The 15,482-nt window shown below is 46.2% G+C and overlaps 1 protein-coding gene across 2 annotated transcripts in view; it reads right to left on the minus strand.

Annotated features, from left to right (window-relative positions):
* LOC114050641 (ectonucleoside triphosphate diphosphohydrolase 3-like) overlaps nt 1-13,034 on the minus strand; it is a 33,226-nt gene extending 20,192 nt beyond the window's left edge. Inside the window, exons 1-5 of one of the 2 annotated variants that reach the window (XM_027872477.1) lie at nt 13,006-13,023; nt 10,892-10,945; nt 9,843-9,887; nt 3,348-3,475; nt 84-201 (exon numbers count right to left, since the gene is read on the minus strand). In XM_027872477.1, the coding sequence (XP_027728278.1) occupies nt 84-201; nt 3,348-3,475; nt 9,843-9,887; nt 10,892-10,931 (331 nt within the window). In that variant the 5' untranslated portion in view covers nt 10,932-10,945; nt 13,006-13,023. Of the gene's footprint in view, nt 1-83; nt 202-3,347; nt 3,476-9,842; nt 9,888-10,891; nt 10,946-13,005 lie in introns of both variants that reach the window. The other variant, XM_027872478.1, reaches the window with a different exon arrangement.
* Nucleotides 13,035-15,482: the final 2,448 nt, after the last annotated feature.

Raw genomic sequence — 15,482 nt, forward strand, 5'->3', positions numbered from 1 at the left:
GGAAAGACTCTCCCACAGGGGATGCACTCAGCCCTCTCTCCCTCTGCCTTGTTATTGGACCGCCAGCTGGAGGAGGGTCTTACCTTTCACACTGCACCTGTAGGTCTGATTAACCACGCCTGTGTTGTTTTCTTTCTCCGCCGGCCACTGGTACACGTAGACAGTGGTCCTCGACGATCCGGCATCAAGCACTATGCCGTACTAAGGAAAAAAGAAGGAATATCAGAGACTGATGGACTCCCCTGCCCCCAGGCTTCTGAGAGCTATCGCTCAGCTCAGTTTAATAAACATTTATTAGGTATCTTTTTATGTGACTGCCACCCGGATACAAAGACAAAATCAAAATAATCCTTGATCTCAAGCAGCTTCCATTTTATCAGGGGAGACATACAAATATTATCTCATTTGATCCTCATAGTAACCCTGGAAGGTAGGTGTTATTATTGTCCCCATTTTATAGTTGAGGAAACTGGGGCAGGTAGTGGTTAAGGGACTAGGAAGTGTCAGAGTCTGAACTCTGGTCTTCTCGACTCCGGGCCCAGGGCTCTACCCACCTGGTCATCTGGCTGTCTCTCTATCTCTGCTATGGACACTGTTCTGTATGAATCCCATAGGCATTGAAGGCACATTTACTAATTAGGTGGTGATATCTAAGAACCAATTCCATCTATATCAAATTGCTCGCCTTCTCAATGAGGGAGGAGAGAAGGGAGGGAAGGAGAGAATTTGGAACTCAAAAAAAAGTTTAAAATTATTGTTATATATTATTGGAAAAAAATAAAATATTAAAAAAGAAGCAATTCCATTTTAAATTTCCCCATGTACATAAAATCCAGGTCAGGTCAGATTACAAAACAAAGGAATGAAAGGATGAGTCCTGCTAATATGAGGAAAAGTATTTGGCAACGAGGCTTTCTGAAGAGTCTAACTTGCATATTAAGGAAAGGGGGATTTCGGAAGCCCAGTCCCAAGGTTAGGGCATTTCCGATCCCCTATGGCTCTGGCTCCAACCTGGTCTCGTTCCCTCCAGTTTCAGCTTTAACACTGCCTGGAGAAGCCACTCAGCATTTGTCTCACCAGCCATGGGAAAGAAAGCCAGCACCCTATGCAGTAAGCCAACAGACAACAGTAAAAGGTGTGGCGGACGTGCATGTAGCTACAGATGCCACACTATAATTGTATCTAATCTAAGCAGGAATTGTTAATGGAACTTTTTTTTTTTTAAGATGGAAGGGACCTTAGAGATTACCTAATCCAATACCTTCATCTCACAGTGGAGTGAGCAGACCTAGAAAGGGTAAGTGACTTTCCCAGGATCAAACAGAAAGTTGGCAGGAAACCTGGAGTCCAGGATCCCCCCCTCCCATTTTGGAGCTCTTCGAATCACACCACACCCATGAAGTAAAGCAAGCCTATTACAATCCTAAACACTGATTACAGCGCCCAAGTATGACGGCTTCCACGCTCAGCTACTGATTTCAAAGACCAGTCCTACCCTCACATCGCCCCAAAGAAAACAAGACAATAGAGCCAGGGTTCTGACTTTACCCAGCAGGACTAGACACGCCCTGTAGAACCTAGAAACTAAATGGAGAGAGGGGAGAGTGGTAGAATGAGAGGACCTGGGTTTGAATCCTCATTCTGCCTGGATCTCGGTACCTGTGTGGTCTTGGATAAGCTACTTCACCACTCCCGGGACTCAGTTTCCCCATCTGTAAAATGGGAGGGCTGGGCTGGATGACCGTGAAGGTCCTTTATAGCTCAAAAGCTATGATCTGATTTTGACAACAAATACTCGCTGAGGTGGGTCTGGAGGGTGTCTCCTCCTGCCCATCTCGTAGTCACTTCTCTGACGGCCACCATGGCCAGCAAACGGGACGTTTTACCCACAGCTCTGTTTTCAACTCCGACAAATTTAATGTAGAAGAGGCTTGATCAAAGGAGGGTGTGGATTTCTCAGCTACTTCCAGCCTAGCCGCAGGCTCACAAGGCCACAAATAACAGAGTGGGGTTGAGTCCTCACGGAGGAATGAGAGCTCTAAGGGGAATTCAGGGTCACTAAATTCAGTTCAGCCAGCTAGGCTGTGGAGGATACAGAGACAAAACTGTTCCTGCCTGGCAGCAGTTTACATTCTATTGCATTATTATTTCTTCAAAGCCTGCAGCATTCTCTACCCCACCCACTCCCATTAGACTGTAAACTCCCTGAGGGCAGGAACTATCTTTTACCTTTCTTTGTACTCCCAGCCCTTAACACAGTGCTTGGCACATAGGACTGCTCATGTATAATCTGTATCAAATTACTTGCCTAATCAAGGAGCCGGGGCTGGGAGGGAAGGAGAGAATTTGGATAGTGCTTAAGAAACGTTTGTTGTTTACTAGCTGTGCGACCCTGGGCCAGTCACTTAACCCCCACTGCCTCACCAAAAAAAAAAAAGAAAAAAGAAAAGAAAAGAAAAAGAAATGTTTGTTGACTGACTGAGCAACCCTGTGAGGGAGGCACTCCCCGCTTTTTATGGAGACAAAAAACTGAGCTCAGGACGTTAAGAGGTAATTCCAAGCTCCCCCAGCTGGTAAATCTCAGGAGTGATTCTCTTCTTTCCTGCTCCCCTGACCCCTGCACAAGGGATTTCTCCCCCTTCAATAAGCTTTGAAAACTGTGGCTCTCTCTTGCCTTTGAAGTTACTCTCCCTGTGGTTTACAGCTCTTCACTAGAGGCACGGTACCTACGTGGGAACATGTTCAACCTAAATGCCCATGTGCAACTAGGGAGCAGAATTAAAATTATGTGCATTGGTCCTTCCTTTTTCTGGAGAGGTGGGGGGCTAGTGGTATGGAATGTTGCACGCCTTATCAGTTGTGTCAGGATTTCTTTTTCCTTTGTTATAAGGGAAAGCAAAGGTGGGGAGAAGGGGTATGTTCAGAAATGACTGGTGGGCAACAGAAGATATCAATAAAAATCAACAAATAAAGGCGATTTAAAATGGGCATTTGTAAACAAGACAAAAACATTTTCTTCACAGTCCACCCCCATCCCCACCACCTCCAGGGCCCGCACTGTGCCCTGAGTGGCTGTTATCTCCCAATTCCGACTCTGAACCATAGACACAGTAAGACAGCTTGGGGTGTGGGGGTGGCTGCCCCCTCCATCACCCAGGTGGATTCAGCCACCACAACAGAGCCTGTTCAGACTGTGAATGGTACCTTCCTCCTTCCCACTAAACAGATTTGACACAGAACCTCTTCTCTTTACTCGCAGAGCTTTCAAACAACATATGTGGCCGAACCCATGTCACGCCGTCTCTGAAGGCCTCCGCACTTCACATCCCCTCAGTCAGAGACCTTACCTTCAGGCCTGGGCCCAGGACCTCTTTCTGGTTGATCTGAATGAGCGTTATGGCCATCAGCACAGCCACGCTTACGAGCAAAACCACCAACGCGACCACAGCGGGGGTCCGGGACAGGGCCTTGAAGCCTAAAATGGAAAGACCACCCCCAACACATATAAGGACCCAGGCAGCCACGGTCATTGTCCTCTTGATTTGGGTGCCTCTGGGGAACTGACCTAAAGATTAAGAGCTATAAGGACATGGAAACCACTCATTTATTCCCTTCAATGCACAAAGGAGGAAACTGAGCCCTAGAATGGGGAAGGGGCTCCCAGGTAATCAAGAAGAGAGGGAGGATCTGAATCCAAATCCTCTGGTTTCGAATCCATCTCTTTTCTTTCTGTCTCTCACTCCAGGACTCTGCTGCTTTCATGGCAAGTATGCAACTCCCCTCCAGCTAAGGACTGGTTATTTTATGGCCATTCTACGGATGAGAACATTGAGACCCAGGGAAGTAAAGTGATCACTAGCTAGAGACTTTGGGATTTCGAACCCAGGACAGCAGAGTTTGATCCTACCAGATCCTTTGAAAAGTACAAAGTGCTCTAAAAATGTAACGTGCTTCATATAGCCAGTTGAACCAAACTCACTGTGTGTTACCAGCTGACTAAAGGGCACTCCCTGCGCTAGGTGATGGAATATTTTAAAATGTTCCCATTAATGATGTCTTGTCCTTAGGAACTGTTAAGTGCTAAGTTACTCAGTTGTTGGAAGGCAGTGCTTACAACCTTGAGGTTACAAGCTCGGCCAATGCTTCCACATTGTCAATTTCCTCCCAGTCTTCATTTTGACTTTTTTGTATCGTGTTAACATTTCCCCCATTCCCCACCCTGGGCGAAGGAGTCAACCTTGTAACCTGGCAGCCGAGTACGTCCAACCCTCCTCTTTGGATCTCTGCCTTCTCAGTACCGTCTTATCCTGTTAAGTCACACGTATCAGATAACCTCTCCTTCACCTTCCACCCACACAAAGTGCTTTTCCTAAATAATTAACAGCAACAATAATAACTCCCAACATTTGTATAGCACTTTAAGGTTTGCAAAGTACTTTATAAATATTTTCTCCTTTGATTCTCACAACCCTTCAAAGTAGATGCTGTTATTATCCTCATTTACAGCCAAGGAAACTGAGGCAGATAGGTTGTGACATGCTGAAGGTCACACAGCTAATAAGTGTCTGAGGCTGGATTTGAACTCAGGACTTCCTGGTCCCAGGTCCAGTGCTTTCTCTGCTGGTGTAGCTCCAGTGCGGGGTGGGAGGATTTCTATAGCAGAATCTCTTTCTCCCTATTGCATAGAACCTCTCTAGCATCTCTCCCCTTGGAGAGAAGGGTCTTAAACACATCTCTTTGGAACGATCCCAATTTTCCTTCATTTGCATCATTGATTATTAACTCATAAATCTCAAAGTACTGGATTCGAGGTCAAGAAGACCCAAGTGTGTGACACTTAGTCACAGACACTCACTAGCTGTGTGACCCTGAGTAAATCACTTCACCTCTGTCTGCCTCAGTTTCTTCGTGTGTGAGACAGGGCTAATAGTAACTGCAGTACCTAGCTCAGAGACTCGTCCCGAGGACCAAATGTGATCCTCAGACCCCAGATCTGGAACGGGAAGGGACGCAGGGGCAAGAGGACAATGAGCACCTGTGCCAGGCGCCATGCCGAGGCTAGAGTAGAAGAGAGGCAATCCCACCTACCACTCCTCTCACTGCAGGTGTAATCTGAGCTGGAAACCTGGCCTACATAGAGGTGGAGAAACTGAGGCACGGTGAAATGTCTCACCTAAAGTCATATAGGCAGTAAGTGTCAGAACCAGGCTTTGCACCCAGGCCACCTGATTCCAAATCCAGCACGCTTCTGACTGCACCCACAGAACCCCCCATTACCAGGTAACAACAAAAGCACCTGTTCCAGGAACCCCTGGGTTTGCAGACTAAGTGTAAAAGTCACTCCCGCACATCAGAAGCAGGGCACTCCTCTGTAAGACAAATTGTTTTTGTCATTGCTGCTCTTCCCTCGAGTGACATCGGTGCTTGGAAGAGGCACAGCTGGAAAATCTTAGCGGAAGGAGCCCCAGATTTGGCCCTAGAAGACCTGAGTGCAAATTCGAATTCTGCTGCAATCATCCTTGTGACCTTGGGCAAGTCACCTCATCTCCCTCAGCCTCAGTTTCTTCCTTTGGAAAGTAAGGGGGTTGGATGAGATGTTTTCTAAGCTTGCCTGGAGCCTGGCTTCACCCTCAAAGGCACAGCAGCGGGGGCGTCCATCTCTGAGCCAGCCCCTGCTCTTTCCCAGGGGGATACGACGGGCAGCGGGAAGCAAAATCCAAAGCTCAGCTGCCAGGAATTTTCCCAGGTGGTGACTTCGTGTAAGAGGAAGGACCTACCTCTATGGCAAGTTGGGGCCTGCCCCGCTGAAGGTGCACCCTGGCCCCTGAAGCCTAAGTAAGCTTGAATCCTGGACTCTCTGCTCGCCCTGGTCAGCCTAGGCTCTGTTTGCTGCTGGTGCAATGCAAAGGACATTGAAGGTATGCAGGGGAAGAGACGGGCCGGAGATGGTGAAAAGTTTGGGAAGTGGGTCCTAGGAAAATGGGATTCAGGACCAGGGGATACGGAAATACTGGGAGGCTGTGTGGACGGGACAGTCGAGGTCATCTTGTCCAACCTCCTCATTATAGATGAGAAACTAAGGCCAAGTAAGTGACTTGCCCAGGGTCACACAGCTAGCCCATGTGTCTGAGGCAAGACTTGAACTGATATCTTCCTAACTCCTAATGTTATAGCATGCTACCTCTCCAGTCTCCCTCCTTAGAGACTCTAAAGAAAACAGGGTGGGGGGACAGCTAGGTGGTGCAGTGGATAGAGTACCAGCCCTGGAGTCAGGAGGATCTGAGTTCAAATGTGACCTCAGACCAAACACTTGACACTTACTAGCTGTGTGACCCTGGGCAAGTCATTTAACCCCAATAAATAAAAAAGAAAGAAAACAGGCTGAGAGAGCTAGTGTATTTTGAAGCTCTAGCAAGAGACGGTGTGGTGTGGTGGTAATGGGAAGCAGGAGAGATCTGGGTTCAACTACCACCTCTGACATTCACTAGCTCTATGGTGACCACAGGCAAATCACTGTTCCTCTCAGAGCCTCAGTTTCCTTCTCCGTAAAATGTAAGACTCAACAACCATCTATTAGGCTTCTCCCATGTGCCAGGTACTGTACTAGGTGCTGGTGATGCAGAGGCCAAAAAGGCCCCCGATCTCCTGCCTTCAAGGAGCTTACGTTTTCCTGAGATGATGACGGCACTTGGAGCAGTAGCTTTACAGGTTTATTATTGTTGTGAACCTCAAACGAGATGCTCATAAAACATTCTGTGAACTTTAAAGGGTATAGGAATTTCAGAAGGTTATCATTAGAATAAATACATGAAGTTTATGACTTAGAAGCTATCACATACAGGAAGAAGACAGGATTCTGCCTTGGAGTTATGCCTGGCACTGTGTATCTGACTGTGGTTGACCTTAGAGGTCATCCAGCCTGACCCTTTCATTTTACAAATGAGGAAACTGAGGCCCGGAAGAGGTGGAGTTTCTTGCCCAAGGTCATATAGGCCGTAAGTGAAGAGGCATGACTTCAATTTCTTCTGAATATCCCAAGTAGGGTACCCAGCTCCAGGCTAGGAACATAATGGCCATCAGTGAAACTATCAGTGGAAGTGAAGAATTCCAGCCTGATATTGTCAGGAAACAGCCCACCTAAAAAGTATTTCCATAAAGTCATCTATAAGTTATAGCTTGATTAAAGTCTTCAGTTTAGGAAGAGGTCGTCCGATCACCCTTTATCAGTTTTCGCCAGAGTGATCATCTCATGTTTTCTCAGTGTTTGTTTGTCAGCCTGCTGAGATAAAGAACGGACTGGATAGTATGGGAGTCATGATGGGGAAAGGAAAGGTGCCTGGCCTTTCTAACAAGAACAAGATAAACTTCCGGCAGCCTCCAAGTCATAACATAGGTTATGGCTCCTTGCTTAACTTGATCTTTCCTTACTCTTATTCTTCTTGACCTTCATTGTAAAGGGATCAGGGCATTTTGGCAAGGTTAGGGTCCTTCCAACAGACAAAATGGTGGAGTGTGGAAGAGATGTGAGTATAGTCAACAATTCTTGGCACACAGTAGGTGCTTCATAAATGATTGTGGATTGACTGATATCAAGTCAGTGACCTTAAGCAAATGTCTTCCCTCTCTGGGCATCAGTTTCTTCATCTGTAAATCAAAGAGCTGAACGAGGTGACCTCTAAGGCACCCTGAAGCTTTAGTTCCATGAAATGGATAAGCAGAAAGTAATAATGAGGCCAACCGAAAAATGTGGCTGTAGCATCATCCATTGTATCTCCCCTAGCAAACCATCAAGAACTGAACTTTGCCTTATTTCTTCTGGCTCAATGCAAATGGGCTTCATATCATGGCCCCTTGACAATAAAAGTCATGAAAAATAAGGGAACGAAAGATGAAGTTAGACAATGAGCCAGGAATGGATGAGCTATGTCGTGATGGTGAGGTTGGGTGATTTTTCTTCATTTTATCATAGATTGAGAAGAAGGTGGGACCTTGGAGGCCAGCTAGACCAACTTGCTCATTTTGAAGGTGAGGAATGAGCCCCAGGACTTCAGGTGACTTGCCCAAGGTCACACAATAAAGACCAGAGCTGTTCTTTGAACCCAGGTCCTTTGACTCCAAAGCCAGTACTTTCTCCCACTGTGCACAGGACCTTCCTTGAAAATATGGCTATTAAACAAGAGGCACGGAGTCTCTGGAGAGACTTCTTCCTCATCCTCTTGGTCATTCATAAGCCCCTTGTACTGGGCCATTGTTCCATCAGCCATCTGTCCACCTATCCCATCCCCACCTCTCCATAACCCGAGGTTCACAGATGTTCCCTGAGCTCCTACTCGGTCCAAGGCATTGGGCTTGATGCTGACACCAACTCTTGCCTTTGGTTTCACTATTTTGATAATTATTTCAATAGAATTAATTTCTTTTGCCGCCCTATGCATTTTTTATGCACTTAAAAACATTCTTATGAGAAGGGGATCTAGCCTTTACCAGACTTCCAAGGGGTTCCATGACACACACAAAAATTAAGAATCTCTCATAACCACCTCATTTTACTGATAAGGAAATGTTAGATGACATATGTAGGGTCACATGATTGGTGACAGAGACAGGACTTGAACCCAAGTCTTTTGATGCCTAAAGCAGGGTTCTTTCCAAGATACTTCACTGCTTCTTAGATTCCCATATTCCAATGTGCCTACGAGCTCATCTAACTCCCACTGCCTCTTAATTCAAGCAAATTAATTCAAGAGAAGCTACCATATTTAATTTCCAAGTGTCTTTTAGGATAACAGAAAATAGTTCAGTCCTAGGGATGAACTAGCCCTGAGGGCAAGCTCTCCTCTAAATCCTCCCAAATTGGAAGACTCATTTACTAGAAGAAAAACAAAAACAAAACAAACAAAAAAATAAAAAACAAATGAAAACAAAACAAAAACAAAACACTTCCTTAGGTAAGGAAACCAAAACCAAAGAAGAAAAGTCCTGGAGAAAATCTGTTTATAAGGGGTGCCTAAGATGGAAGAAACTAGCATAGCACAGTAGAAAAAAATGCTGGTTTGGGTGTCAGAGGACCTGGGTTCGAATCCCAGGTCCTTGGGCAACTCACCCTATGGGCCTCAGTTTACCTATGTGCAAAATGAAGAAGTTGGACTCCATGGCCTCTAAGGTAGCTTCCAATTACAAACCTTGATCCTATTAACGTCCAGACCCCTGATTCTGCCAGCTGACTAATGGCGGGCCTCTTGGGGAGGGCTATGAGTACAGAGCCATGAGGCAACATGATGGGATGTGGTGAAGGAATTGGGGATTGTTAGTCTAGGAAAGACATGACAGCAATGGTCCAGTATTTGAAGGGTTGTCTTTGGGAAGAGATCCGCTTTGCTTGTTTGTTTACTGTGTTCCTTCTCAGAGGATCAATGATTTCAGGAGGGTGACAGTCTTGACTTACAAGTGAATTGGTTTTAAGTGAGGCAGATTTAGGCAGATTTAGGCTCCTTGTGAGAAAAAGCTTCCTAACCATCAAAGCTGCCCAGAAGCTAAATAGAAGCCTTGGGAGCTAGACCTTCCTGGAGGTCCTCAAGCAAAGCAATTTGTCAGCTACGTGGCGGAGGGGAATCTTATTTATGGTCACAAGGGTCCTTCCCAAAACTGAGTTTTATATGATTCAGCCAAACTTTCCTGTAAAAATTCCTCTTTCCAGCAGTTTCCATAGCAGGAAGAGTAAGTTTTTTTCTACCCTGGGTCATAAAATGTCACCAAAACCCAATATCCATGTGGAAGGTGCCTTGCGGGTTATGCAGATAATGCAGAGGTTTAGCCAAATATTTTAATTACATATTTCATACCTGGTTGTGGCAGAGCTTGGGATTTCCATGATACTGGAACGCCAACTGCAAAAAAGTAAAAATAAAAAGCCACCTAGTAATGCTGGGCAGAGGTTCTGCTCATGCCCAGCTTGGCACCTCTCGACAAGTGTTTCATGTGAAGGGTGTCGGTGTACATTTATTTCCCATGGAGTATGTAAATAACCTATTAAGAAAAACTGGGATTTATCAAGTGCTCAAAAGTTTGTAAAACACCTTACATAAATGGGAGTATGTAATGATCTCATCTGAGCTTCACTAAAACCCTGGGAGCAATGTTCTGTTAGCCCCACTTTACAGTATATGATTTAAGGTATATGAAGCACCTTACAGATATGATCTCATTTGATGCTAAACAGGGAGGCAGGCCTCTTAGTGTGGTGGGAAGAGTAGAAGGTTTGGAGCCAGAAGACCTGGGTTTAGGCCTCTTCTCTGAGTTTCAGTTTAGCTCATCTGAAAGTGGGATGACGATTTGACTAGATGATCTCCAAGAACCCTTTCCCTTTTCAATCTGCAATCCTGCGATGCTCATAACAACAAAATGAGGTAAATACTACTGGTATCATTAGTCTCATTTTACTGAAAAGCAAAGCAAGAGAGGTTGAGCCGCTTGTCCATGGTCAGACAGCTTTTAAGTGTCAGGAGCCTGGATTCAAAACCAGATATTCCTGTTTCTGAGTCCTATACTCTCTCCAAGATGCCATAAAAATGCTTCTGTGTCCCAGATTTACTGGTTAATTTATTCTAGAACATAGTTTCTTAATCTGGGGTCCACAGATAGTCAAGGAGTCCATGGACTTAGGTAGGAAAAAAAATGCGTCTTGATTTTCACTTACCTCACACTGAAATTGAGCATTTCCTTCAATTATTTAAAAACATGATTCTGAGAAGGGGTCCATAGGCTCCAAAGGGGTTCATGACACAAAAAAGTTAAGAACCCCTCTCCCTGTTCTTCATTCAGGTTTATGCCCTAAGCTAAAGCCCATTCCCCTAAGCCTCAAAGCCATTCCTTCTCTTTCCCAGATACTAACCTGATTGTTCGCAGGGCTGACGGGAAAGAACAGTAAACATCTTCCTTTTTTAAACTGTGAGATAAAAAACCACATCAAGACAATCTTTATTTATGTAGACATCAGCTAATGAAAGTCAAAGTAACTTGCACACATTAAGAAACAAATACCCCAGGACACCCTCATCCCTCCTCAGATCAAAGCATCAAGGTCGTGTTTGGTGACTGGAGTTATTCAAACCAGGTGAAATAAACCAAGAACCAGAGTCTAAGAATGCCAAGAGTCGTCAGGAGATCATGGAGTCAAACCCTTTTTATTTTACAGGAGAAACTGACCTACAGCACTTGCTTACCCTCACACAACTAAGATGCATCAGGGTCCAGTTCTTCTGAGTATCATGGTCCAGTATTTTTTCTACCACTCCATGCTGTTATCATCAGGCATTTTAGGACAAAGTCCTGTCAGATAGGAGAGCTCAAAACTACTTTGAAGATTTCATTTTCTAAAGCTATTGCTCACCTTACTGTTATTTTTGTAGAGGGATATTTTGTCTAAATTCCTTAAAGAAATAGCTGTGTAGCTCAATAGATCAAGGACCTGTGATTTAAAACTCAGGAGAAGCTGAGTTGAAATAATACTCAGTCGTGTGACCATAAGCAAGTCACTTAAACCTCTGTGTACCTCAAGCAATTCTATATTACTATAATAGACTGTAACATGGAGACTAGTCACTCATTAATTCCATTTCTTTATCTAGGGTTTGTACCCTGTCAAACTCTTACCCATTAGAATGTAAGTTACCCGGGGGAAGAGATTTTTACATTTTGTCTTTGTTTCCAAAGTGCCTAGGACATGGTAGACATCGAATCTTTTTTTAACTGAATTGACGTTTGGGGAGCTATGATGGCAGGTAGGTGTCATCTGAACCTGAAGTCAGGACTATCTGAGTTCAATCCTATCTTATATATTAACTCTTGTGACTCAAGGTAAGTCACTTAACCGCTGTCTGCCTCAGTTTCCTCATCTGTAAAATAGCGATAATAGTACCCACCTCACAGGATTGTTGGGAGGGTAAGATGAGATGATGTTTGTAAATCAATTTGCAAACCTTAAAGCATTATATAAATACTGGCTATTATTATAATTATTTATATAGGTTATGCTTTGCCTCTTCTGAAAATGATGAAGAGGAAAGGACAAAGTTTGTTCCCTAGGGGTGTTGGAGTGATCCTGTTAACTCATAGCTCTTACTGTAACTTTCATATTGGAAAATCAATCACAAATACTAAATTATTATCAATGATTTAGAGCTAGAAGGTATATTGGAAATAAGCAAGCCCCACACCGTCATTTTTTGAATGAGAAAATCCCGGGTCAGAAGGGAAGCGACTGGTAGGCAGTAAGTAGCAAAGCCGGGTTTTGAACCCAGAACTTCTAACTCCAAAGTCCACGTGTCTACCGCCACTCTTTGGGTTCTCCCCAGATGATCTCTAAGGTCCCTTCCAACTCAGTCTGGGAGGCCATAATTTTACCCAAGGGTCCAAAAGCCTTCTAAAACCTAATAGGGCAAAGATGAAAATCTTTCTTGTAAAAGGTTCGAGTGTCCTACCTACAGGCTGAGGCAAGATTCTTTCTCCTCAGAGCAGGGAGCCCAGCTAAGCAGCCTTTTAGCACTCTGTCTCTGGCTCACCAACTGCATGGAAGACGCTTTGGATGTTGTGCTGGTCAGCATCTCTTGGAATGCTTAATGACAGGCTAAAAAGGTCTTAGCTAGCTCTGCCCAGCTGAAGATGCATGAACTGATTTTTTTTCCATTTTTTGGGGGACAGGGGAGGGGAGGACGACCGGAGTCCCCTGGGCTTGAGCCCTCTCCCCCGCCTCTAACACATCTGTCCATCCTTTACATGCACTCGTTCATTACGTCCCGTGTGTCCGCAATTGTCTCGACTTTCCCCCCAGGGATTCGGGTCTGCCCTCATCCCTTCCCCCTCCCCTAACCCTTAGGAATCACGTTCACTTTCCCCTGCTTTCTAGATAAGCGGTTCGAAGCCCCAGCCCTAACTCCGGAGGCTATCCCGCCCAGAGCATCGGTTGCGCTCTCTCCCGTCCCCCAGGGGCAATCTGTCCTTCCTTACCAGCCCCCGAGATACAGGGAAAGGAGATGAAGATCTGATCTGTCAGACTCTGGTCCTGGGCCGTGAGAGCAGGCGGAGAGGAGGCGGACGCTTGGGAAGGGAAAGTCCGGAAGGTGGAGGTCGGGAGGCCAGGGTACCTGCCTCGGGCTGCAGCGACTGTGAGGGCGTAGGAGAGGCACTCTCTCGTCACTGGGGAGGTGGGGAGGGCATGGCAGTCTCCGGGAGGGGGAGCAGCTTCCGCACCACCTTTCCTATTCGGAGACTCCCCAGGGGTTTCCTACAGACTTGTCAGGACCCTGGGCAGATCCAGGGCAAGCTCCCCCCGCTCCAGGACGGGAGGACGAGGTAGTGGCTCGCCCGCATTCCCCGCCCCTTCCAAGCAGGCTGCACTTTGTCATGTAATGAGCGGCCCAGAATGATTTTCTGCAGCCTCTCGCCCACTGCCCTCGCCTCCGACCTTCTCAAGCAGAGCAGCAAAGGATGCTCCCTGGGCCCCGCCCCCATCTCCCCAGCCTACCCCGGGAAGGCGCCCAGTGGGTTTTGGGTGGGAAAGAATGTGGCACACAGCCTGCAGGGGACCAAGGCAACCCGAAGGCACTGAATGACGCAAAGGGCACCGTGGCCAGCCCGATGATCGAAGGATCATGGCTACAGAGCTGGGACGACTCTGGGAGACAGTCTGACACAACTCCCTTCGTTTTACAGAAGAGGACACTGAGGACCTCTGGGAAAGGCTCTCTGCCAAAGTCCCACGGGTAGTAAATAGCAGAGTTGGGCTTCAAATCCAGGTTCTCGGCCTCCAAAATTCGCTTCCCTCCAGGCTACCTTGTCAGACTCTCCCTTCTCATAGCATACCCTTCCCCCAACACTTTCATATAAGTGAAATCATGTTGGAAAATTAACGTCAAGTTAGAGCTTGAAAGGGAAGAAAAGGGGAGGAGATGTCCCAAAATGACAAGGTGTAACCACCAGGGGGGCTTGGAGGAAGGGAGAAGGAGCTGGAAGCCTGCCACACATACCCTGCCCTCAGGCAGGCACCAGCTCCCTAAGTCACTCTACCAGGCTGATCTCCGAAGTGGAGTAGTAGGAAGGGGTCCAACGTGTGGTCTCTCTCCTACTACTACATTACACATTTCTACTCTCCTAACAGCCCAGAGCCTTCAGGAGTTATTGGGCATAGGACCAGGGAAATTTGAGCTCCAAAGAATGGGGGGGGAGGGGGACATCTATTACTCTCTTTTTACAGATGAAACAATCAACTCAGAGAGATGAGGGAATTAGCCCAAGACCACACAGCTAGGAAGTCCTGGAGCCAGGCTTTGAACTCAGGTCCTTTGGCTCCAAATCCAGGCAGGTAAGTATGCCCTCCCCTCCTCTGCTGCCCTCCCCTAATTTCTGCACTTTGGAGACAGCTATTGCAGCACTTCTCTGGAGGAGTTGGGTATAAACCTAGTGTGATACGCTGAAGGTGTAGGCTCGCCCTAAACCTGAGAGCTCAGACTTGGGTGTCAGTCATGGCCCTTACCCCGGCAGTGTCACTTTAGGCAAAACCTGTTGCTCCCCTGGTACTCAGTTTCAAGCTATCTTGTGTGAAATAAAGACCAAAATATCTTTCTTCTAAAGAGGCTGCAGGACCAAGTCTGTACGACATCTGGAGGAGCACGGGAAGGAGCGCACTTACCTGAGGAAGGCTGAAACGCTCTCCCTCCTGTCTCCATCTCCCGGTGGCTTCCCTGGCTTCCTTCAAGTTCCAGCTCAAATGCCGCCTTTTAAGGGAAGCATTTCCCCATCCCTCTTAATGCTGGCGCCTCAGATGCTCACTCTCATTTAACCTCGCTGGGTCTTTGTCACTCCATTTGTAAAATGAAAGGGTTGGTGCTGATGACTTCTAATGTTTCTTTTAACTTGAAATCTCTGGTTTTATGATATTTTTCCTCATAAGCCCCCCAAGAGGGAGCTGACCAACAGGCTAGGACCTTCCTCTGATCGCTTGATATTGTTCGGATAACCGGGGAGCACATGGGTTCTTCACGACCTCATTCTCACTAACCCTGCTTCTCTTCTAGGCACAGTTCTTGAATGACAACCTTTATATCACTTCTTCTGCTCAGTTTTTTGCAATTGCAAATGAGATAATATCTGTAAAACATTTAACACAGTGTCTAGCACATTGTAGATGCTTAATAAATGTTTCCTCCTCTCCCTCCTTCCTTTCTTTTCTCCTTCATTCTTTTCCTCTATTCTACTTTCTTTCCCTCCCTCCTTTCTACTTTCCTTCCTTTCCTCTTTTCTACTTTCCTTCCCTCCTTTTTCCCTTTCTCTCCTTTCCTTCCTTCCTTTCCTCTTTTCTACTTTTCTTCCTCCTTCCCTCTTTCTTTCCCTTCCTCCCTCCCTTTCTTTCCTTCCTTCCTTCTTTCCTTCCTTCCTTCCTTCCTTCCTTCCTTCCTTCCTTCCTTCCTTCCTTCCTTCCTTCCTTC

Source organism: Vombatus ursinus, unplaced genomic scaffold (genome assembly GCF_900497805.2).
Source record: "Vombatus ursinus unplaced genomic scaffold, bare-nosed wombat genome assembly UNPS02014799.1, whole genome shotgun sequence".
NCBI lineage: Eukaryota > Metazoa > Chordata > Mammalia > Diprotodontia > Vombatidae > Vombatus > Vombatus ursinus.